This window comes from Scylla paramamosain, chromosome 25 (genome assembly GCF_035594125.1).
Source record: "Scylla paramamosain isolate STU-SP2022 chromosome 25, ASM3559412v1, whole genome shotgun sequence".
In the NCBI taxonomy this organism is placed as follows: Eukaryota; Metazoa; Arthropoda; class Malacostraca; order Decapoda; family Portunidae; genus Scylla; species Scylla paramamosain.
In genome coordinates, this window is record NC_087175.1 from 4,337,466 (window position 1) to 4,361,500 (window position 24,035).

Sequence of the window (24,035 nt, forward strand, 5' to 3'; positions counted from 1 at the left end):
TTCTTAGACTATCACTGGAGTCAAAAAAAGGAGGAAAAACAAAATAAAACCACATTAACTTACACTATCTGAAGCATATATCATAGATTTTATTTTACATAAGGACACCATTATATGCGTGTAGTTTTTTTTTTATTATTTTTTATTTATATTTTTATTTTACTTATTTAATTGATTAATTTAATTTTTTTTGTAGATGATTAACTGAAATGACAGTGCTCGTAACTTTCGTATTATGTACAACTAAAAAAAAAAAAAGATGCTGGTTTGGTCAGGATTAAATATATATATATATATATATATATATATATATATATATATATATATATATATATATATATATATATATATATATATATTCCCCTCATGGTGTTTGATATATTTGATATATATATATATATATATATATATATATATATATATATATATATATATATATATATATATGAGATTAAGATTAAAATGAACTACTGAAGACAGTAGTAGACTATTTTGTCAAGTTTGAGAGAGAGAGAGACGAGAGAGAGAGAGAGAGAGAGAGAGAGAGAGAGAGAGATGAGAGAGAGAGAGAGAGAGAGAGAATAATCAGTAGCCAGCCTTTTCCAATCTTTACACTTGGTTTATCTTATTCCCTCTTCACTTACTGCGCACTCCCTGCCATAGCCTCTCCGCGCATTTAGCCTTCATAGCCACGCCTCGCATTATCTGTGGTGGCGGAGCCCTTATCACCTCTCATTTCTCATGTTCTCTTGTGATCTGTAGTATATTATGGTGTTTTGAAGTTTTAGTTATCTTTGTAGTGTCACGTGACTTAGGACCATAATCTGCAGCACTTCTGCGCCGCACCTCTTCTGTTTTCAAGACGCGCGAATGGGCTGTTGTGCTGGATCGTGTTGAAGTGAAAAATTCGAGTAAATTCAGCGCAGTATATTGTAATTCGTGTTAAACCGAGTTTCTTGAAAAAATTAATAATCATTGTAAAAAAATAAAATAAATAAATAAAACAAACTGGATTCACAGATATCCGATTAAATTCAATTCAGTATATTTTAAGACCTGTCCACGAGTTTGTGAAAAAAAGGGGGGAAAAAATTTATAAACTGAGCACCAGTATCCATATCTCCATTTCATCACCTGTAATTTGCCCGTTGTCTCTCAGTTCAGTTTAATGTATTTTCAGTCGTGTTAAACTAAATACGCCTAAGGAAATACAATAAATAAAACATCAACTAAGTCACCTGTATCCACCTCTCCACACATTCTATCACATCTAATCTGTGTTATCTCTGGTGCAGGAGAGTCGGCCGGGCGGTGAGAGTGATGGGGAGGGGGAGGGGGAGTTGGAGGATGTCTCCCCGCCCCTGGAAGACGTCCCCCCGCACCCTGCCCGCCGCCCCATGAACGCCTTCCTTATATTCTGCAAAAGACATCGAGCTCAGGTATGTATCGTGAGGAAGGGAAGGTGTCTGGCTACACTGCCGGGAATGCTATTGTTGTCATAAGTAGCATTTATTTATTTATTTGTTTATATATATGTTTATTTATTTATTTATTTTCATTGATTTGATTTTAGTAGGAGCAGTAACAGTACCAGCAACAGTAGTAGTAGTAGTAGTAGTAGTAGTAGTAGCTGTTGTTGTTTTTGTTGGTGTATAGTAGTAGTTATAAGTTATAGTTGTTGTTATTGTTGTTGGAGTTGTTGTATAGTATTACAAGTAGTAGCAGAATTAGTAGTAATAGTAGCAGCAACAGCCTAACTTTTTTTTTTCATCCATTTTGAATAACTCTCTCTCTCTCTCTCTCTCTCTCTCTCTCTCTCTCTCTCTCTCTCTCTCTCTCTCTCTCTCTCTCTCTCTCTCTCTCTCTCTCTCTCTCTCTCTCTCTCTCTCTCTCTCTCGCGTCTGGTTCATTTTATCATAAAGACACGGAAATAGACATTTATCTGCCGTGCATCCACAAAGATATAACTCATAACACGCAAAATTCCTATCGAAACTAATCTGAACACTAAACCATATAGAAATAAGTAGTAGTAGTAGTAATAGTAGTAGTAGTAGTAGTAGTAGTAGTAGTAGTATTGATCAACGTAACGCCTCTCATAAGATATTCACTTGCTGTTAATGTACGAGTATGTAACGTGTGTTGGTGTGCGTGGTGTGAGAGATACGAATACTAGACCAAAATCTAAGCCCAGCAAGCGAAGAGGATCAGGGGAAAGTTATAACAGATTCCTTAAGCCTACAGTTGAAAACCTCGACTTCCTTATCCTGATGAAACACTTTGCTCTCTCACCACGACTGTTTTCCAAGGCCACAGAGATGATTAGCTTGGTTCTCAAGAGTGTTTCTTCTGTTTATTTGGTAGAAATCTCGTTAATCTGTCACTCGAGCCGTAAAGCATCCTTAAAAACCCCTGTAACTTCAACTAAAGCCTCTTGAAAGTAGTGGAGTTGCGGCGCAAGAGAGAGAGAGAGAGAGAGAGAGAGAGAGAGAGAGAGAGAGTTTCCTATGGTGATAATTACAAGGAAGGAAAAAAAGAAAGCCACATAAAGAGGAGTGGAGAGGAAAGGAAGCTTGTTACGTGAGATGATTATACAACATGGGAATTTTTTAAAGTCTGGGAGACGCGAGACGAGGTGAAAAAAAAATTAATAAAATAAATAAATAAAAAAAAAAATAAGAAGAGAGAGAGAGAAAGAGAGGAAGGATTTACAAGTGGGTATGAAGCAAGAAAAAAGACTAGAGAAGGAAGGATGAATGCTTGTACGATAGTTTAAAAGGAATAGAGAGGGAGAAAAGAGAAGACAGATAAGTTGATGAGTTAAGTGTAGGAAAAAGGAATAATGAAGTCTATAAGCGGGTATGAAGGAAGTAAAGTTTTATTAAGGAGGAAAAGACAAGGAAAGGAAGGATGAATGCTTGTACGAGAGTTCAAAAGGAATGGAGAGGGAGAAAGACAGGAAGGAAAGAGAATATAAATCGCTAAATGTAGGAAGGAGTGGGAAAGAAGACTTGTACAACATACGAGAAGGAAACACAAGGGAAGGAAGGGTGAACGTTTGTACGAAAGTTTAAAATAAAGAGAGAGAAAAAGACAGGAAGAAAAGAGAAGCATCAGCTTAGCGTATAGATAAGTGAGTAAAGAATTGTATTGTATCATAAGGAAATAAGAAAGAGAAGAATGATTGTACGAAAGTAAAGAAAAAAATATATAAAGACAGGAAGAAAATAGTAGATAAAGGTAAATTTAGGAAGAAATGGAAAACTAATATAATTATCGTTTATCACAAGAGAATAGGCAGAAGATAAAGGAAAGGCCTGGGAAAGGATGAATGCTTGTACGAGAGTTTAAAAGGGAAAGAAAGAAAGACGAAGAAAAGAGAAGACAGGTAAGCTTAAATGCATAATAGAGTGGGAAAGAAGATAATTATTGTACATCATAAGAGAACAGGCAATATAATAATTGTACGAGAATTTAAAAAGAAAAAAGACAGGAAGAAAATAGAAGGCAGATATAACCTAGGAAAGAGTGGTAAAGATAATTATCGTACATCATGAGGGTTAAGACAAAAGTCAACAGAACGTAAAGAAAAGATTAAATAGATGATATGAAAGAAGCGTGCTTAGGAAGATGTTAATGCAATTTGAGAGATTAAATCTTTAAGAAAAAAATTGAAATCATATAAACAGTGAAGGAGAAAAAGCTGGAGGAAGGAAAGCCCACGCGAGAGAAGGGGGAGGCACGATAGAAAGGGAATGTGATAAAGATAACATGATAATATAAAAAGAGGGTAGGAGATAAGGGAAAAATATGAGATAAGCAAAGGCAAAGAAATAGAAACTAAGAAAGTGGCTTAAAAGTAACACTGCGACATAAGTAAGAGAGAGAGAGAGAGAGAGAGAGAGAGAGAGAGAGAGAGAGAGAGAGAGAGAGAGAGAGAGAGAGAGAGAGACTGTACAACGCAAAACTAAAAAAAAAGTGTACTAAGATAAATATACTATATAAAAGTAAAAAAAAAAAAAGGAATAAACAAGGAAAGAAAAATGCTAAAAAAAAAATAATATACACGAAAGTTTAAAGAAGCACAAGGTATTGATTGCTAATGCTTCACAAAAAAAAAAAGAAAGAAAGAAAGAATAGGTAACGTAGAAAACAAGGAAAAAAAAAAACAAAGATTTACCATATATATTTACGTTAAGTTTAAAAAGCAAGAAATTAAATGCTAATACCTCCATACCTCCACAGCAACTAGATCACGTAGACGGGCCTGGTTACGCTTTATAACCATAAAAAAAAGAAAAAAAAAAAAAAAGGACAGAAGGAAGTTGGGTTCACTTCACCAGCTGGGAATCATTGCCTCACGTGGTGGTGGCGGCAAAACTGTTCTGGCTACACTGCTGACGCGCCGTGTCTGTCTCCCAAGTGGACAGGTTGTGGTGGTGGTTGTTGGGGTGTGGGGGGAAGAGGTTACGAGACGTGCAGAAGGAGAAAATGTTGGGGGATAATGGAGTTTGGAATAAATAAATAGCTGGAGAATGGCATGAGAGAGAGAGCGCGTTGGAGATGGAATCCGAAGAGATTGTCAAATAGGGAGGAAGAATTGGAAGAGTGAATATTTAATATGGAGGAGAAATTTGGAAAGAGTGATTGTCAGATAGGAAGGAAGAATTAGAAAGAGTAAATATTTAATAGAGAGGAGGAACTAGGAGAGTGATTGTCAAATAGTAAATCAGAAGTTCAGATTGGGGAGAGTAATTGTCGGAGGTGGAATTAAATAGCTGGAGAAGGAAATGGAAGCAAGTAGATAGCAAATTGAGAGGAAATGGAAGAGAGTGAATGTCTAAGCAAAGCGCTGGATTGAGACCATTCTTACATAATATTGAGAGAGGTTGAAATTAAATAGTTGTGAGATGAAACGTAAGAGACAGTTGGAGAGGTACAAATAAACACCTTGAAGAACGACTGAAAAGTAAAAGTGTGAGCTGGTAAATTCATAACTGAGAGACGTTTTTATCTACATTTCCGAGTCGAGTAAAGGAAAAATATTAACAAATGTGTAAAGTACTGAACAGTAAAATAACTGAAAATAATAAAAAAAAAATTAGGAATATGAAAGAAAAATTAGGCTTAGTAAACAAAAAGATAAACAAGAGAGAACGTTCAGCCAAATTTATGAGGTAGTTAATAAGCAAGTAACTGGAAATAATATAAAATAAGAAGTGTAATGAAATTTAAGGTTTGATTGAATAAATAGATAAATCAGATGTGAAGCCAAATTTGAAATGAGAAGGATGATAAAACTAAAGACCTCATATAATTTATAAATAGATTACCCTACTGAAGAGTTAATGAATAATAAATAAACTGAAAATGCGTAAAAGAAAATGAGAGGTATAACAAAATTTAAGAGTTAATAAATAAACAGATAACGAATAACAAACAAACTGAAAATACGTAATAGAAAATAATAAGTATGGCAAAATTTATGGCTCAATAAATAAACAGATTAATAAGAGAGGTAATGAATTCAAATAACTGAAAATATTGGAAAATTGAGGAATATGATCAAATTTAAGGCTTGCCAGATAAATAAATAAATTGGAGAGGATGTGCGGGCAAATTTACGAGGTAGTCTGATAAGCAGGTAGTGAAAATAGTCATGAATGTATAATATTATCTTACACAAAGTATACCCTTCCCCTAGGTTAGTTCAAGGCTACCTCCTCCTCTCCCTCCCTCCTCCTACCCCCACCCTCCTCCCCCACCCCCTCTTCCTACCTCACATGACTTCCTCTCTCCCTTCTCTCCTCTCCCTTCTTACCTCATTCTTCCTTCACCTCAAATCGTTCATTCCCTCTCTTGTCTTCCTCTTTCTCTCCTTATCCCTGCCTACGTCTCCCTTCCTTCCTTCTTTTCTCTTCCTTCCTGCCTCGTTCTCCCCTCGCCTCCTCTCATCTTTCATTCCCTTTCGTCTTTTCTCTTTCCTCCTCCTCTCCCCTTCCTTCCCCTACCTCTTTCTACCATTCTCTTCCCTTCTCTCTTCTTTCCTCTCCCTTTCTACCTCATTCTTCTTCCCCTCATCTCTTTTCATCTTTTCATGTACTTCCTACCTCCTTCCTTCCTCTTCCTACGTATCTCTTTAATTTCCTCCTCCTCCTCCTCCTCCTCCTCCTCCTCCTCCTCCTGTTCCTACCTCTCTTCCTCCTCTTATCTCTTATTTATTTATTTATTTATTTATTTATTTTCCTTTTATTTTCTTATTATTTATCATTCTTTTCCTACACACACTCTCTCTCTCTCTCTCTCTCTCTCTCTCTCTCTCTCTCTCTCTCTCTCTCTCTCTCTCTCTCTCTCTCTCTCTCTCTCTCTCTCTCTCTCTCTCTCTAACCTTGCCTAGCGCCGCATTCACTCGTGTGGCACTGTCAATGGGGGAGATTGGGGGGAAGGGAGAGGGAGGGAGAGGGGTAGAGGGAGTTCAAGGTTACTAGGATACTACTTTTTACTCTCTCTCTCTCTCTCTCTCTCTCTCTCTCTCTCTCTCTCTCTCTCTCTCTCTCTCTCTCTCTCTCATCCAGCCTCCTTCCACCATCACTATTATCACTATCATTACCTCCATGCATTTTCTCTCCTCCTCTTCCTCCTCCTCCTCCTGCACTGTAATCTTTCCTACTTCTCTCTCTTCCCCTTCCTTCTTCCCCTACTGCTGTCATTATTTATCTTTTTGTGTTCACCTCTCTCCACCTCCACCACCACCACCATCATCATCATTACCACCATCATCACTACCACCATCACTACTACTACTACTACTACTACTACTAGTGTCATTTCAACTTTCTTTTTTTTTCCCTCCTCCTCCTCCTCCTCCTCCTCCTCTTAATAATGTTCTTCCTTTTCTTCTTGTCGTTTCCTCTTTTCCTCTTTGCTTTTCTTTTTTTTCTTTCATCCTCCTCCCTCTTCTCCTTTCCTTTCCTTCCCTTCCCTTCCCTACCCTTCTCTACCATTCTTTCCTATCTTCTTTTCCGTCTCTCCACCACCAGCACCACCACCACCACCATACTTTCTTCTTCCCCCTTCCATCCCCTCTCCTCCCCTCCCCTCCACACCCCAACTCTCAAGGTCCCTCAAATTAGCCGTGGAGTCAAGGAGAATCAAAGCTATCCCTCCCCCCCCACCCACACACTTCCCCCGACGCCCTCCCCCTCTTTTTTTTTTTTTTAATGGGGGGAAGTGAGGTTTGAGTGAGTGGGAAGAGAAACAATTGGGTATTTTTGTTACGATTTTTTTTTTTTTTTATGTATTTCATTCATTTCATTTTTTGTTCGTTTTCTTATGTATTTATCTTTTCGTATAGTTTTTATTTATTTATTATTGTTGTTGTTACTTATCGTTATTATTGCATTTGTTTTGTTATTTTATTTATTTGTTTATTTGTAATTTTTTTACTACTCTTTTTATGGGTTTATTCTTTGCTGTGTTTTTGTTATTTTTTTATTTGTTGTCATTATTTATTTATTTATTTATTTATTTATCTATCTATTTATTTAATATTGAACTTTGTGAGAGAGAGAGAGAGAGAGAGAGAGAGAGAGAGAGAGAGAGAGAGAGAGAGAGAGAGAGAGAGAATCCCAATTATGACATTCCCACCTGACCTTCGCACCTGATCTAATTAAGCACAAACACAGCACACCTGTACTTACCCTGCGCCTGACTAGCACACCTGACAAAAAATATGAACAGGTGTGTCTCCCAATTCCCTCAGTAAAGTCTTGTTCTGCCATTCTCGTCTAGTTTAGGTGGCAACACTGATCCATGTCACCCACATCTTTGCTTCAGTATGTTAGTAAATGTGACTCAAAGATGAATAGGTGAGTGATTCTTAGTGGGAATACAATCACTTTGATTCAGAATGTGAAATGTATATATATAACTTAGATAAATGTGGTTGATAAGGTAGATGAATAGATAAATAATTGTAACTTAACCTTACTAACTCCTCCAGTGACTCTAACCTAACCAGCACACCTGAATTATTAAACTCTGCTCTTCTTTACCCATATCCTCACTACCCTTGTTTCTGTCCAACGACCTGACTTAACCACCACACCTTAACTCCTCATACGACGTAACCTAAGCAGCACACCTTAATTAACTCGTCCAATGACCTAACCTAACCAACACATCTTAATTAACCCATCTTGTATTGTCAGGTACGCGAGAGATACCCTCACCTGGAGAACCGGCAGGTGACTAAGATCCTGGGCGAGTGGTGGGCCGACCTGCCATTCCACCAGAAGACTTCCTACACTGAGCTGGCCAAGCAGTACAAAGAAGCTTTCCTTCGCGCCAACCCTGACTTCAAGTGGTACAAGATCCCCGCTCAGCCCCCACGCCCTCCCCCTGCCCGCCCCTCCAACCAGAAGGTTCCTAGATGCAACCCACTGCCCACAGATGGAGCAATCACCTTCGGCAAGCTTGCTGGTGCGTCCTGGGAGTGTGGTGCTGGCATCCCTGTTAGGTTCAGGAAGGAGATAGGAAGGAATTGGTTCTCAGAGTGGTAGATGAATGGAATGGAATCAGTAATCAGGTTGTTAGGGAATTTTAAGAGATTAGACAAATTTATGGATGGGGATGATAGGTGTAAATGAGTACCTATGTTTCCAGTAGGGACTGCCATGTGTAGGCCTAATGGCTTCTTGCAGCTTCCCTTATTTTCTTATGTTCTTGTTTGGGTAGGTTAGGTGGTGTAGTGGTGATGTGTCTGTGTGTGGTTATAAAGTGGTGTTTGTGTGGTTGGTGTAGTGTGGTGTCTGTGGTCAGGAAGGGTTGGTGTTGTATGGTGTGGTGTTGATAGCAGTGACTCTCTAAGGATACATTGCAGCTGTTTGCCAAGTATCCAGTCACTGCCATAACAGTTATATTCTACTTGCACACTTAAAGAAAGGGAAAGAGTGAAAAGGAGAGGCATTTTATGTAGTACAACAAAAGGAGGAGATGGCTGTGTAGTAGTAGTGGTAATAGTAGTAGTAAAATTATCATTATTATCAGTAGTATTAGTAGTCAGAGGAAGAGGAAGAAGTGGGAATAATTGTGGTTTTGAATAGTGATAGTGGCAGTAATAGTAGTAGTAGTCAGAGGAAGATGAAGAAGTGGGAATAATTGTGGTTTTGATTAGTGATAGTGGTAGTAATAGTAGTAGTAGTCAGAGGAAGAGGAAGAAGTGGGAATAATTGTGGTTTTAAGTAGTTGTAGTGTTCGCAGTAGTAGTTGTTGTCAAAGGAGGAAGAAGAAATGGAATAAAAAGTGTGGTTGTAGGAAGTAGTAGTAGTAGTAGTAGTAGTAGTAGTAGTCAGAGAAAGAGGAGGAGGAGGAAGTGGGAATAAAAGTGTGGTTGTTGGTATTGGCAGTGGATGTAGACAGGAAGCAAGAGGAATAGCTGGTGTGTGGTGTGTGGTGAGGGATTGTTGCAAGGGTACACCAGTGACAGTGACTGATGGAGGCCAGGCAAGTTATTCAGGTGCAGATGAGTGAGTCAGTAAGAAAGGAAAGAACAGCAGTTGGTGAGTCATAGTGAGTGAGAGAATGATGGTGAGTGTGTAAAGTGAGTGTGTTTGTGACAGTGAATGAGTGATTGAATGAAGGAAGGAAGAATAGTGAGGGTGTGAGTAAACGAGTAGCAGTAAATACATGAAAAATTGAGTGACAAATGAAGGAAAGGGGAATATTAAAATAATGTCTTCCTTCATATTAAGCTCCACATTGTCTGTTGTTCTTTGGATGCTTGGAACATTGTGATTTAACTTCTCTCTCTCTCTTCTTTCCTTTTTGCAATGTCCTCTTCTTTCCTTTTAGCAATCTCCTTTCTTTTCTGCCATCTCAGCTTTCTGTTTTTTTTAAATTTTTGCAATCTCCTTCTGTATTCCTCTTCTTTCTTTTCTGCAGTTTCCTCAGCCTTTTTTTTCCAATCTCCTCTTTCTTTTGTCCTTTTCTTTCTTTTTCCCGGTCTCCTTTTCTTTTCTGCCATCCCCTCGGCTTTCTGTTTATCCAATCTCCTCTTTCTTTATTGTAATCTTTCTGATTTGCAATCTCATCTTTTGCGTCACAGTTTCCTTACGTCTGTGTCTTCTCTCCTTCAGACGAGGCTCAGATGGGAGGCCTGAGCACCCTTCTGTCCACGGCCTCCAGCAGCACCGGCAGCAACACCACCAGCACCACCACCAGCAGCCTGGCCCCAAGCCTCACCCCCACCACCCGCACCTCCTCCCCCACCTCCCCCACCCACCGCCCACTCGATGGTTTCCCACAGGCCGGCTCCCCTGCCCTCACCCACACCACCACCACCACCTCCTCAATGAGTACAAATACCGTCACCTCCACCACTCTGGCCTCCTGGAGTGGATCCCTGCAGCGCCTCACCCCTGCCCCAGCCCCCAACCCACCCCCTGCCCCCGTGGAGGTCTCCCCCCCTGCCATGACCCCTCCCAAGCCCCCAAAGAAGAGGTACCTGCAAGCGCAGCATAACACCACCACCACCGCCGCCGCCGCCACCACCACGCCTGCACCCACACCTGCTGAGACTGACAAGAAGGTGTGTTGTCTTGTCTCTGGGCTGGTGGCATGTGAGGAGCTTGTAGTTAGGTTAGGTTAAGTTGGGTTAGGTAGTGTAGCAGGTGGATGTAGATTGCTAACATCAATGACGGTCTTGTTAGGTTAGGTTTGTGGCATAACAGGTAGTTGTGGATTGGTAACTGATCATTAACAGTCTCGTAAGGGCCAGTAAGTCTGCTGCTGTTGTTTTTTTTCTTTTTCTCCCTCTCTTCATTTCTCTCATTACTTCCAGAGCAACATCAACAACAAACAGAGATTAAGCAACCAAAACATTTAAACTTGCTTTACTCAGTTTAATATCTCAGTCTTTTTTGTCATAATTTGCACAATTTATCATTTGCAGAAGAACTACATTGATAAACTCTTAATATCCCAGTCATGTATTTCCTCTATCATTATTTACACTGTTCAGTACTTGTAGCAGAACAACATCAGTGACAGACTCAGATTAAATTTTCCCCCTCTTCAAACTTGCTTCACCCATCTTAACATCCCAGTCATATAGTATTTTTTTCTATCAATAATCATCCAATTTATTACTTGCAGAAGAACAACATTGATGACAAGGTCAGATTAAGCAACCAGTGGTCCCAGGGAGGCGGCGGCGGCGGTGGCAGCAAGCGACGGCGAGAAGGCGAGGGAGACGAGGCACACACACAGCAGCAGCAGCAGCAGCAGCAGCAGCAGCAGCAGCAGCAGCAGAAGAGAACTGCTAACGGCGTCCTGCCTCAGCACAGCATATCACCCACCCCACAGGACCCCAGCCCCTCCCTGGAGAGCCCGCAGTATAACCACAACAGCCACACACCCCCCGCAGGACAGCCCCACTCGCCACCCGCAGAGGAGCAGCCTCTCAACCTGTGCACAGAAACCACGCTGTGTGCCTCCCAGCAGCAGCTCATCAACAAGATAGTGGACAAGATGTGCCGTGCCGGGACACAAGCCCAGGGGCCTCACCAGACCACCGCCGTGCCCCAGACCGACGCCTCCAGGCCGCCAGAGTTCCCCACACGCTTCTTCCGGCCGGAGAACCTAAACAACAACAACTCCCACAACCACAACCATAACAACAATAACCACCACCACAACCATAGTAATAACAATAACAATAACACCAGCAACAATAACAACAACCACAACAATAACAACAACAACAACAATAATAACAACAACAATAACAATAACAACAATAATAACAACAACAATAATAATAATAATAACAACAATGAGACAAAGGAGGAGGAGGAGGAGGAGGACGCACAGAAGCCCGTGCCGCTGGACAAGGCAATGGACACGGCGCGGATCAACGGCATGTGTGATGTGAGCCTGCTGGTGTCCAAGGCCATCGACATGGTGATAGACCGCGCCTATGACGGCAGCAGGGCCGGCGGGAAGGCCGACGGCAACAGTCAGGGAGGAGGTGGTGGTGGCGGAGTGACCACCACCACTGCCACTACCACCACCACTACCATCACCACCACCACCACCCCCACAGTCACCACCACCACTGCCACCACTACAGTTGCCACCACCTCCACCACCACCTCCTCCTCCACCACCACCACCAACACCACCACTGCTACCACCACTGCCACCGCCAACGGCCTGGGGAGCCCTGCACCGCGCCCCAGGAAGAGGACTAAAGAAGAGGCTGGGGAGGAGGGGGATGCCAACATTCAGAAGAAGGTTAGTGTGTGCTTGTCTCAGAAGAGTTTCTCCCTCATACTTGCTGGATGCTCAGAAGACACAAAGCAGTGCAGGCAAATTTTAAGTTCCCAACATTTCATTTATGGATTTTTCAGTTACAAGTAAAATGTTCTTGAAAAAATCTATTGATAATTAATCTGAAAATTTTTGTAGGAAGGTATCTAGAATTAAAACCTCAGTGAATGTGAAAGAATTAGAATTTGACACAAAAAAATCCTCACAGTCACTAATCAGGATGGGAGAAGGAAGGAATGAATTGATTCTCGAATAGAGTGTTAGACGAATGGAATGAACTCAATAATCAGGCTGTTAGTGCTGAGTCATTAGGGAGCTTTAAAAAAGATCAGACAAATTTATGTATTGAGGATAACAGGTGGAAATAGATAGGCATGCTTCATGAAGGGACTGCCATTTGTAGGCCCGATGGTTTCCTGCACCAATCCTTGTTTTCTTTTGTTCTTATGCTCTTGTTAACAAACAACTTATTTCCTTTACAGAGGCGGGATGGGGGAGGGAGCCGGCCACACCGAGGGGGCTCCAGGAACAGCCTTGGGGTGACAGGGGGCCGATCCAGGGCGCCCCGGGCCTGCAAAGGAAAGATCTACGAGGAACTCATCTCAGAGGGAGTCCTGCCTGCCCCCCGGAGGTCCCGCACCAGAAACAGCCGGTAAGGGGGAGAGAGAGAGAGGGGGGGGCAGAGGCTTTGTGATAAATTTACTTTTCATTTTCTAATTTGAATGACTTGTTTTTGTATACCTGTTAGCATCAAACATCAAAGATCCTTGCAGTTGAAATGCATTGCTTGAGAAATGCATCTCTGTAGACAGGAAATGACAGAGAGCAGTGGCCTAAGTGAATGCAAACGTGGCAGAAAGCAGCGTGATTAGAGAGGAAATAGGTTGCATCAACCAGTAAATCTTCTTTCCCTTCAGGTTGGAGGAGTCTGAGTCAAACACCAACCAGGAGAGGGAGGAGGAGGAAGACACACACCAGGGTGAGGAGGAAGAGGAGGAGAATGAAGAAGAGCAAATAGAGGAGGAGGAGGCTCTTCAGACCAAACCACCAGAGGGAGAGAGTGGGTGAGTGTTGCATTGGTGAGGGGAAAGGAACAGAGCAGTGCAGGTATCCTCCAGCAGTGACAGAGTTCCACTCTTACACCACGTCATAAACCAATTTTTGGCCTGGGTTGGAGCCAGCCTGAGTAAGCACCTGCAGTATGTCACTCACCTGTGCTAATGCTATAGTGCTGTAAAGTCATAATTTAGGACATAGAAACATAACTACTGTACCTGTGTACCTCCTGTACACATGGAGGAAAGTGTAAGTGTAGCACTGAAAAATACAATAAAAGTTAAAAAATCAGCAAAGGAGAACATACAGGAACTAACATCTACAGTGCTGTAACCATGAAACAGCAGAAGTTGAGACCATCATAAACCAAGGACTCCGTGTATTTACATGTGTCATAGAGTGTGTGTGTGTGTGTGTGTGTGTGTGTGTGTGTGTGTGTGTGTGTGTGTGTGTGGGGTAAGTCCCTGTATTGATAAAGCTGTTTTCTTGTTCAGGGAGGTAGCAGGGAGGCGGACAGAGGAGGCAGGGAGGCGTGGCCGGAGACAGCTGAGGCGGCTACACCCTGAGTAAGAACACCACCCTTTTCTCCTTGTCTTCTGCCTCTCCTACTTACTCTTTATTATCAAGGCCTGATGGGGCTAAGTGTGACCGGTGTGTGTGTGTGTGTGTGTGTGTGTGTGTGTGTGTGTGTGTGTGTGTGTGTGTGTGGTGCCTTTCTGGGCCACCCTGTGTATGATTGCCAACTTGTTACATAGATACAATTAAGTTGGGAAAAATTGAGCACAAGAGGAAAAAAAAGAAGCATGATTTTGATGTGGTAAGAAAATTGGGGGAGAAGAGGAAGAAAGGAAGAGATCAGAGGAGAGGGGGAGACATGCAGTCAATGATAGAAGATATTAAGAGATGCATTGTGGTGGTGAATGAGAGAATTAAGACGGTCTGTTAGAGGAGAGTTGAAAATGAAGAGCTTTTGACTGCCCTGTTTAGGAGGAGGAATGCTCTCACTTGCCTTTATAAACTGTATTCTTGTCTTCCCCACACAGGGACTTCAACCTGGAGGCGCGGATTGAGGCGCTGCCCTCCCTCAGTCTGGATGAATTCACCCGCCGCAAGAAGGAGAGGAAGCGCACCTCCTCCGCCTCCTCCTCCAGTCACACCACACCACAGCAGCCATCACGTGAGTGCTGCCTCTTGCCGCCACTCTATTCCACTGCCTTGCCTCTCAGGCCTGTATTCTGAAACACTCTGCTCCCTCACCATGACTGTTTTCAAAAGCCACAGAGATGATTAGCCATGTTCTCAGTTTTTCTCCTGTTAATGATGTAGAAATCTTGTTAATCTGTCACTAAGACCATAAAAACACCTTAGAAACCTGTGTCACTTCACCTAGAGCCTTTTGAATGTAGTGAAGGTGTGGCACAGAAGTGTTTCAGAATGTGGTCTTCTATGGCCGGCTGATGTGCGCATTTAAGTGAGGTGTTCAAGGTGAGTGCAAGCATACACTTCTCTGCACTGACATTCACATTCATTTTTCAGTAATCAGTAACCTCAAGGAATGCATCACCTCCAAACTGTCTTCATTTTTTCAGATAACAATAATCCTTTTAGCTGCTGCTTTTTTAGGGACACACACATCATTGAGTTTTTTTTTTTTTTTTTTTATGTAAATTTTTTAGCCTTTAGCCAGTACTCCTCTTACATAAGAAAATAAGTAAATAAACTAATTAATGAACAACCTCATTTGACATAGAGATGATGTTCTGATGCCTCATGTAAGCATCCATCTTGTTTGTTCATGGTGTTTAGGGAGGAGGGTTGACAAGTGAAGTGTGTTGGTCCCTCACTCACGTGCTACTCAGGGTGAAGCGCCAACAAGAGTGAAGTGTGCTGCCCCTCACTCACCACTCTGGCTGTTCTGTGTGTGACTGACAGTGGTGTGTACCTTACAGACCCTGTGGGAGCAGCAGCAGCAGCAGCTCCCAACTCCAGCCGCATCACACCCCAGCCTGACCCTGCCTCAGACCCCCCTCCCCCCACCTCACCCACCACCACAGCCTCCACCACCACTCCCACCGCCACCACAGCCACCCCCTCCTCCACCACTACATCAGCAGCCACCACTACAAACACCCCATCCTCCACCAACACCTCCACCACCACCACCTCCACCACCACTGTTAATGGGAGAGTTACTTTGGGGGCAACCAACAGTACCACCAACACCAACCATAATAGTGTTGGTGGTGGAGGTGGTGGTGAAACTTCTGATAGAGAAACTACAACTTCTCCAACATCCTCCTCCTCTTCCACCTCCTCCTCCTCCTCCTCCCTCCTCAGCACACAGCAGCACAGCCCCCCAGCCCCCATCCTGGTCAGCGGGGGGGCTGTATCACCAGGGGAAGGGGGAGGGGCAGGGGGTGAGGGGGAGCCGCTGAAAGGCTCACAGAAGCGCAAGGCTCGGAAGCAGACCATCACGAGGCACGACCCCGTCAATGCCCCACTGCGGAGAGGTGAGTCTGGCACACCCACACACACACACACACGCACACACACACGCACACGCACACACGCACACACACACACACACACACACACACACACACACACACACACACACACACACACGCATACTTATTCTGTCTGCCATGGAGTCTTGGCTTAGCAGACCATAACTTGTTACTCATGTACTGTTTTTTTTTTATGGCATTAAATATATAAACTTGAATGTGAACACACACAGCTTGGTACCCCAACATTATTGTAGAATTTGTGGTGTGCCTGCAATGCTAAGGATGCTTCACTGACAAGCAAACACTTGCTATCCTCCATGAGCAAGAGGAAGGAGTGTGTGGTGTGTGAAGGGTTTGAGTCTCACCCGTAGGTCATGATCTCTAAGCTCTCAGTGGTGGGGAGGGTACAGCTGGTAGTCACAAGTCCAGCATGTCATCTCCAAGACCATAGTGTGCTTTTATGAAGGTGTGTGTTAGTCTGGCACAGCAGTTTTGCCATCTAAGGACACAAGCTCATGGTAACATTGCCATTGGCTGATGCTCTCACCTACTGATTGCTCTGCTGTCCTGCTTCAAGATGTGCAGCAAATTAATAATGTCACCATCCTTGCATGTCCTCAGGTGGCAGAATTACAGTATGAGTGTAATGAATGAAGTGTTAAACAGATTCACCAGCAGTGAGTGAATGAATGAGCATGTTGAGTGTGAATAACCCAGCCAGGAACATGTCCCCCTGACTCTGTGTTGTGCCCCCAGACACTAGCGTGGTGGAGCAGAGCGTCCTCACCAGCATGGGTCTGGCGGCCCTGGCGGAGGTGGCCCTGAGTCAGTCTGTCATGAAGCTGTGAGTGGCAGAACAGCGGCGCCCCGTGATGCTGGGCCTTCCCTCAGCTGCTGTCGCTGCCCAGGACACCACTCAGCCGTGCCTGCACAGGGCGTGCCAGGTCTTCGCTGCCCGGCGCCTCCGGGGCATTGGCTCGGCAAGTTGGTGGACAGTGCAGCGGCAGGTTGACATAAATACCAAGTCACAGTATTCCGATGATGATTGCAGTGAATCCAAATAAATGAATCTATGAATCCCTTAGATTTAGGATGAAGGTGGAAGGAAGACAGGAACACTCAAAATTCTCTCTGCCAAAGTCTGGTAGAGGCGCACTGCAACCATGCGGCATCAGAACGTTGTGCTGCGGCAGTGCCTCGCAGCACATTACCACTCGTTCCTCGTTGTTTGTAGTATCTTGGCTCAAGTGAAGGACAGACTTGTGCAGTGAACGCTGGCTGTCTGTGTGGGCATCACTCGGTACTGGGGAGCCCAAAGCCCATGCCTGCACCCCGGCCCTCCTGTGGGTGTGGGTGGCCCGGCGTGACTGGCTGGCCCTGGGAGGCAGCTGCAGGAGCCTCTCAACAACACATTGTAACTGCTGTGTCTGCCAAGCCTCAGGGGAAATGAGCAATTTGTTGTGTGTTTCAATCCTTAGTTTGTGTTTCTTTATTTCCCCTCTTGTTGAGTGTGTGGGGAGTGTGTGAAGGAGTCTACGACTCACCAGCACCAAGAGCCTCACCAGCCGGACCTCCTGCAGGGCTGGCAGATGGAGCGAGCCGAACCGTCGCGGCAGCTGTCCCTCAGTGCGGTGAGGGCAGAGTGCCTCCCTGCATGCTGAGGGGCAGCGCCGGTGTGGGTGAGTCGAGTGCTCAAGAGGCGGTGAACCCAACTCTCTGTGTGATGGTGTCTGTGATCTGTGCCCTGGACCAGGCAGAGCTGCAGCACTCTGGTGGCACTCTGCACACGTATTCAGTACCAAATTTATGATTCCTGCGACAGGAAGACATTATGCTGTTTGTGGCATAGTAGGAAGTGACCTTTTGTAAGCTGTAAGACTGAGAGTTTGTCCAACTCTCAACAACAAAGCTTAAAGAATCAATTACTTTTTATTTTATTCTAATTTTCACAAACAAAACAACTTCCCTATGAAGAGTGTGCTTCAGTATTGTCTGTTCTTGTGTCTGAATTCACTGAGAGTTTTGAATCTCTACAACTTTTCCCAACAAGCTGGCGAGGTAGTAGTGCCAGCTTGGTTTTCTTACCCAGTAGAGCGTGGAGGGAGGCTAGCAGGGCTGGCCATTTCCGTCATGGTAGGCGGCTTGAAGCACACCACTTTATTTTACTGAATATAAAAGGACTTTATACAAATTTTAAACTATTTTCAGGTCTATAAGGGAACACGAATGTTCTGTGAATATATCAAATATATTGTTGTAATTTTGATAATTAGTCTACTGATGAATATAATTTAGGCAGAAATAACAGTGTAGACAAAGAGGTCAGCGGTTTTAGGACCCTTATTTGGGTGTTAGACCTTGAAAAGGTCTCCAGCTAGCTGGTAGAGTGGTCAGGGTGACCTGCCTGCAGGGCACCACTGGTCCCACCCCACCCCATCCCTCTCTGCCAGGCACCACCAGTGGGGCTGGTGGGGCAGGATGGGGTGAGGGGCCAGCTGGGGCCCCCACACCACCCTGCCACTGCGGTAGAGGGGTACCAGGCAGGCACCTCTGTAGCATACTGTTACCCTCACCTCCCAGGTAGCCCACCTCTATATTTGTAGATTTGTCTCCTCTTGACACGCTTCACTATTTTCTAATGGCAGTTATACAGGCTTTTAGATATGTATTTTATACCCTTGGTTGACCATGTTGTTTTTCAAAAGCTAGCATGTGTCTTAGTGTATTTTCCTCGAGATGACAGTATCTTTTCTTAATAGATTTTGGAGAGCAAGCATTACATCCAGGGTTGTTGTGTTTGAAGGGAGAAGGTTGTTGTGTTTGTCCGTTACTTTGCTCCTGAGTCAGTGGTGAGCGGTGGCTGCCGGACACACACCACCCGGCGAGGATCAAGCTGATACAAAGCCCGTACCTGATTCCTAGGGAAGCGATTATCTGTTGAAACCTTTAGTTCTGGTGATGTCGGGTGCAGACTGTTGATTTTTACATCGTTAATAGAGAACTCGTGGGCTTGGCATCATGTTTTGTGCTCACTGATCAAGCCTGTGTATTTTAGTGTGTTTTGTAGCCTTTTACTAATATGTAGTACTTCCACTGTCACTTAAGTGCACTTGCCAGAGAGTAATACAAAGTTGTTTGAACTGAAATTTCTCCCAACTTAAAGAAAGGTTTAATCTATTGAAAAATTTCAGTTTCAACTTCAGGTACAGATGAATTCTAGGGCTCTGAGTTGACCTGAACCAAGGAGGGTGAGAGTTAGGAAGGGAGAGGGAGAGGGAGCGTTGGATCACTTCCCTCCCTGGTGGGCCGCAGCGCCCCCCAAGGCCCGCCGCGGCCCGCCGGGGACGACTGGCAGGAGAACAACCCATCTGGGAAAGACAAGTGTGCATTTATGTATTATATTGTAATATAATGAAGAGTAAAAATTCCCTATATATGCAGATATATATGAATGATAATGTTAATAAATCTATTTATTCTAAACTAAAACTTAATTTCTATGTTGTATTACCTTCGTGCGTGTGTGTGTGTGTGTGTGTGTGTGTCTGTGTTTAAGATCCCTAGATTTATGTATTCAATGATTACTGATTTTACAGTGCACTTCACCACCACCACCACCATTACCATTCTTATCATCATTATTATTAATGTCATCATCTCTAGTCTCAACATCATCATCATCCTGTCTTCCTCCACTCCACGCCAGGCCTCCCCCACTGGCTAGGAGAGACAGAGGCAGGTTGTACCTTTCTTGCCCCCAAATTACCGTTTTCTACAAAGCCACGTTATTTCCCATCATTGTATTTCATGATCTATTACAATATAAGGGTGTCTTCTTCCCTTTTTTTATGTAAGAGGGATTCTGACCAAGGGCTGCAAAAAATTAATTAATTAATTAATAAAAGAAAAAAATATATAATAATAATAGCATAGATCACTGTAGAAAGCATCGTAATACATTAACAGAAAAATAGGGAGATTTCAGAAATTACATCTATGTCAAGAAATAAGCAGAAAAATAAATAAATAAATAAAAAAATCAGCGTGGGACTGGCATCGATATCCTGCCAGACTATTTTCCATGGTCATATTTCCTACTAGTGTGTTTTGTGGAGTATTCGAGACACCTCTCCAGTTTTGGATACTCCTTTTGGCTTTATCTTTAGGGACTGGTATTTTTTTTTTCTTTTCTTGCCCAGGGACAGTATCCCTCTTCCATAAAAAAAAAAAAAGGGTGTCTATTTCATTTTGTTAATTTGCTTATTATTTTTTTAATTGGAAGGATTTTGCCCAAAAGGCTACAGAAAGACGAGAAAAAAATTGACGCGAATATAAACATGGGTCAGCACAGGCACTCCAATGACACAAATAGGCACCGTAATCGCGGTGTCAGTACCGGTTGCTACGTGGGAACTGGTGAGGGTAAATATAGATTTCCACCACCACCACCACCACCACCACCACCTGGGCGAGACAACAGGCACGAGGAGGCAGCTTTCTGAAACACTTCTGCGCCGCACCTCCATTATTTTCAAAAGGCTCTAGTTGAAGTGACACGGATTTTTAAGAGTGTTCTTATGGTTCCAATGGCAGATCAACAAAATTTCTACATTATGAAAAAAAAAAAAAAAAAAAATTCTGATTGATTATCTCTGTGACCTTTAAAGATAGTCATGGTGAGAGGGCAGACCATTCCTGATTACAAGAACACTCAGACCAAGGAACGAAATGATCTTGTGTTGAATCCTTGACTCGGACACACACCTTGATTCGTAATGCAATGCCCGAGGGTAGATTATAGCGATGGCGTCATGGTGATAAGAAAGCGGTCATGACAAGGAAACAATAATACAATATGGTCATGATAAACGTGGGAATAGTGAATAATAATATGAACTTATAATGTGGGAATATTAATTATGGTATGGTCATTCTATTACTACTACTATTAATACTACTACTGTTACTACTACTACTACTACTACTACTACGAGAGAGAGAGAGAGAGAGAGAGAGAGAGAGAGAGAGAGAGAGAGAGAGAGAGAGAGAGAGAGATTTGAGCCTTTGACTCTGAAAAATCAATCAATAGTATAAGAAGAAACTATTATTTACAGCTACATCTTGACCTGCCTTATACAAATGACACTGCCCCACGCCACTGTCTATCCGAGGACAATAAAACTATGCTTATTTCAAACATACAATGGTTATCCTTATAGTCACATAATTGTGCATTCATTTACTATTACTTTAATCTCAGTTAGCGGGAAACTCATCAAGTAATTACGGAGATAAATGATAAAAATAAGACCGGGAGAGAGAGGCGGCACTGAATATATCGTAATTATAGCTTCATATAACGAACTGAAAAGATGCAACTGAAAGAAAAATAAAAATATAAAAAATACCAGTCAGCAATACACAAAACAAGGCTTGGATGTGACGAGAATGAATAAAATGAGATGGTGGACACAAGACAGGGATGGAGAGACAGGAGGATAGGCGGCCATTGGCATCTGGTAACACTGCCTCCCGCCTGTAATGTTTTGTTCCAGTAATATTCATAAAACAATAAAATTAAGATAAATCACAGATGAAAAGGGTATATTTAAGTCAGAAATATTAGTATGAGTTGAAATAGTGAGTTAGTTAAGGGTAATAGGGGTAATAGATGGAGTGACGTATATTTTTAGAGTACATGAGGGAGAATGAAGGAACAAGAGCCAGTGAAGAAAGATGGCGGGGAGAGGCGGGGTGCACGGCGCGTCCTCCCCATCGTGTGTGTCCAGGAGCTTAGATAGAACACTTTCAGACGCGCAAGACACGTGTGAACTCAAACTAAGTGGCCGCAAGTTAAAGGATTACCCAAAGGCTGCCGCTAAATACAACCTGAGCGACACAGTATTGGCAGGTAAGCAGGCACCCCGACCATCGCTGGCTCTTACTTGACTTCGGAAACTCTCACACTCCCAGACACACACACACACACACACATTCCCTCTCACTCCCAGGGCATGCGTACTAGGTTCCTTCAGGTGTACAGGGCTTTTAAACTAGTAGGAAGGGACGGGAAGGTTATATTTTTTCCCTTATTTGGTTGGAGATACTTAAAAAACTCTTACGCTACTTCAACTCGGGCAGTCAGTCCCTCACACTCACTCTCTCACTCTCAGGGATGTGCATTGGGGTCTAAACTAATGGGTTAAGGTAGGACGGCGTAGCAAAGTTTTGTTTGTCAGTTTTTTTTTAATGTTTTTGGGGTTGAAAAGTTTGAAATCAAGTTGTCTAAAGGGTTGTTTGTGTGGGGTGGTTGTGATGCTTGTTCTGTTTGTTTTGGGGAGTTTTAAGGTATTTTGGGTTAGTTTTTAGGCGCCTTATTGAGTTTTGCGGGTTGAAAAGCTTTGTGTACCTAGGTTGCTGGCGTGTGTCGATTGTGATGGGTGTGGTAAGTGGTTCTGAATGTTAAAGGCCTCCAGTTACAATCAAAATACATAATAATCTGCATGTGGGTAAAAAAAAATGTTACGTTTATAATGTTTCAAGTTGCTCCTATGTATTTTTTTTTGTATGATTTCCTTTAGGGGCTGTTCAGTATGTAGCGGATTTGAATGTCAGTAGTCTTGTCATTCAAAATAATCGGGGATATTGTGAATTGAGTGTCGTTTCGTTCATTTTACTTTGTTGGTGAAAAGTTTGGTTCTCCGTCTGGTTTTTTGATGCTGTAATCACTTTGAGGGGGTGAGGTAATGTAGGGGTGTTTGGCGTGGGGGTGGTTAGGTTAAGAGGTGTTTGGCGTGGGGGTGGTTAGGTTAAGAGGTGTTTGGCGTGGAGTTGGTTAGGTTAAGAGGTATTTGGCGTTGGGTTAGTTAATGGTTAAGGGTGGTCTACTTAGGGGATGTTTGTCTGGTGTGGTTGTAATGGTTGTAATGCTTGTTTGATTTATTTATTTATTTATTTATTTATTTATTTTATTTATTTATTTTTTTCTCAAAGGTTGTTCTGTATTAGTGGTTTTGAGTTACCATTCCTAAGTTTCATTCAAAATACCAGGCACTGTGTGCATGTATATGATGTTTTTTCCTTAGATAATTTAAAGGAGTTTCGTATTTTTGTCATTTTCTTACGGGGTTGGGGTTCCGTTAATTAGCTTTGACTGTTCACGACCCTAAGTGTCATTCAGAGTGCCGGGGGGATGTGCTAGTAGAGTAGTGGTGGCTGTTGTTTCGTAAATAGACATCACTAAAAAAAGAAACAAAGCTTTACCGTATTTGTGTTGCTGCGAGGAAAAAAAATAAAAAAATAAAATCGCAACACACCTGCCAGTAAAATGTTCAAAAAGTGTGAGGGAGATAATACCTACCCACTCCCTTTCCTCCCCACGGCCGTGAAAAAAATAGGAACGTATGGAAAAAAAAAAAACGTCAAAACAACATTGGTGATTTAAATACTGGACCAAAAATAGTGTGTGTAGCTTTTTTGAATACTTCGAAACCAGGTGGTGACTTGAAAACAGAGGAAATATTTGTAAAGAAAAACGTTTTGAGATGAAATGAGAACTTGATAGACTCGTATTGTGTTGTGGCTTGAGAATAAAACATTACGTAGATGTATTTATTTATTTATTTATTTATTTATTTATTTATTTATTTATTTATTGAAAACACACAAAAAAAAGTCGATAAAATGAGAACATGCTAGATTCGTGTATGTTTAGTTTGAGAATAAAACATAACATGAATTTGTTTGAATGTATGTATGTATGTACGTATGTATGTGTATTTTATTTATGGGTATTATTGCCATTACTACTCATTGGTATCACTGCGTGGAGAGCTGTCATTTTCTTGTGTGTGTGTGTGTGTGTGTGTGTGTGTGTGTGTGTGGGAGGGGGGTTGGCATTACTGCTTGGGAGGGAGAGTTGGGCAGCGTCTGTTCATCGTTCTTATTTATTTATATTATTTACTCATATTACCAGCCGTTCTTGTTATTCTGTTATTTGAGTGAGTCATGCTTTTATGTCAAGAGTTGGCATCGTTTTTATTTAAGAGTTAGACACATTTTTATCACTTTTTTTTTACTTATTCTTGTTATTATGAAATGTTTGTTTATATATTTTAACGTCACTTATTTATTTATTTA

At 42.5% G+C, this 24,035-nt stretch overlaps 2 protein-coding genes across 3 annotated transcripts in view; both read left to right on the forward strand.

Annotated features, from left to right (window-relative positions):
- LOC135113123 (probable serine/threonine-protein kinase ndrD) overlaps positions 1-19,385 on the forward strand; it is a 73,814-nt gene extending 54,429 nt beyond the window's left edge. For both annotated transcript variants that reach the window (XM_064028184.1, XM_064028185.1), the window contains exons 2-11: positions 1,296-1,439; positions 8,211-8,481; positions 10,137-10,588; positions 11,155-12,294; positions 12,813-12,982; positions 13,248-13,394; positions 13,881-13,952; positions 14,430-14,563; positions 15,336-15,896; positions 16,653-19,385. In XM_064028184.1, coding sequence (XP_063884254.1) covers positions 1,296-1,439; positions 8,211-8,481; positions 10,137-10,588; positions 11,155-12,294; positions 12,813-12,982; positions 13,248-13,394; positions 13,881-13,952; positions 14,430-14,563; positions 15,336-15,896; positions 16,653-16,744 — 3,183 coding nt within the window. In that variant the 3' untranslated portion in view covers positions 16,745-19,385. The remainder of the gene's footprint in view (positions 1-1,295; positions 1,440-8,210; positions 8,482-10,136; positions 10,589-11,154; positions 12,295-12,812; positions 12,983-13,247; positions 13,395-13,880; positions 13,953-14,429; positions 14,564-15,335; positions 15,897-16,652) is intronic.
- A 2,227-nt stretch (positions 19,386-21,612) lies between these two features.
- The window catches only part of LOC135113005 (DISP complex protein LRCH3-like), a 93,243-nt gene continuing 90,820 nt past the window's right edge, over positions 21,613-24,035 (forward strand). Inside the window, 1 exon segment of the mRNA XM_064027924.1 lies at positions 21,613-21,807. Coding sequence (XP_063883994.1) covers positions 21,633-21,807 — 175 coding nt within the window. The 5' untranslated portion in view covers positions 21,613-21,632.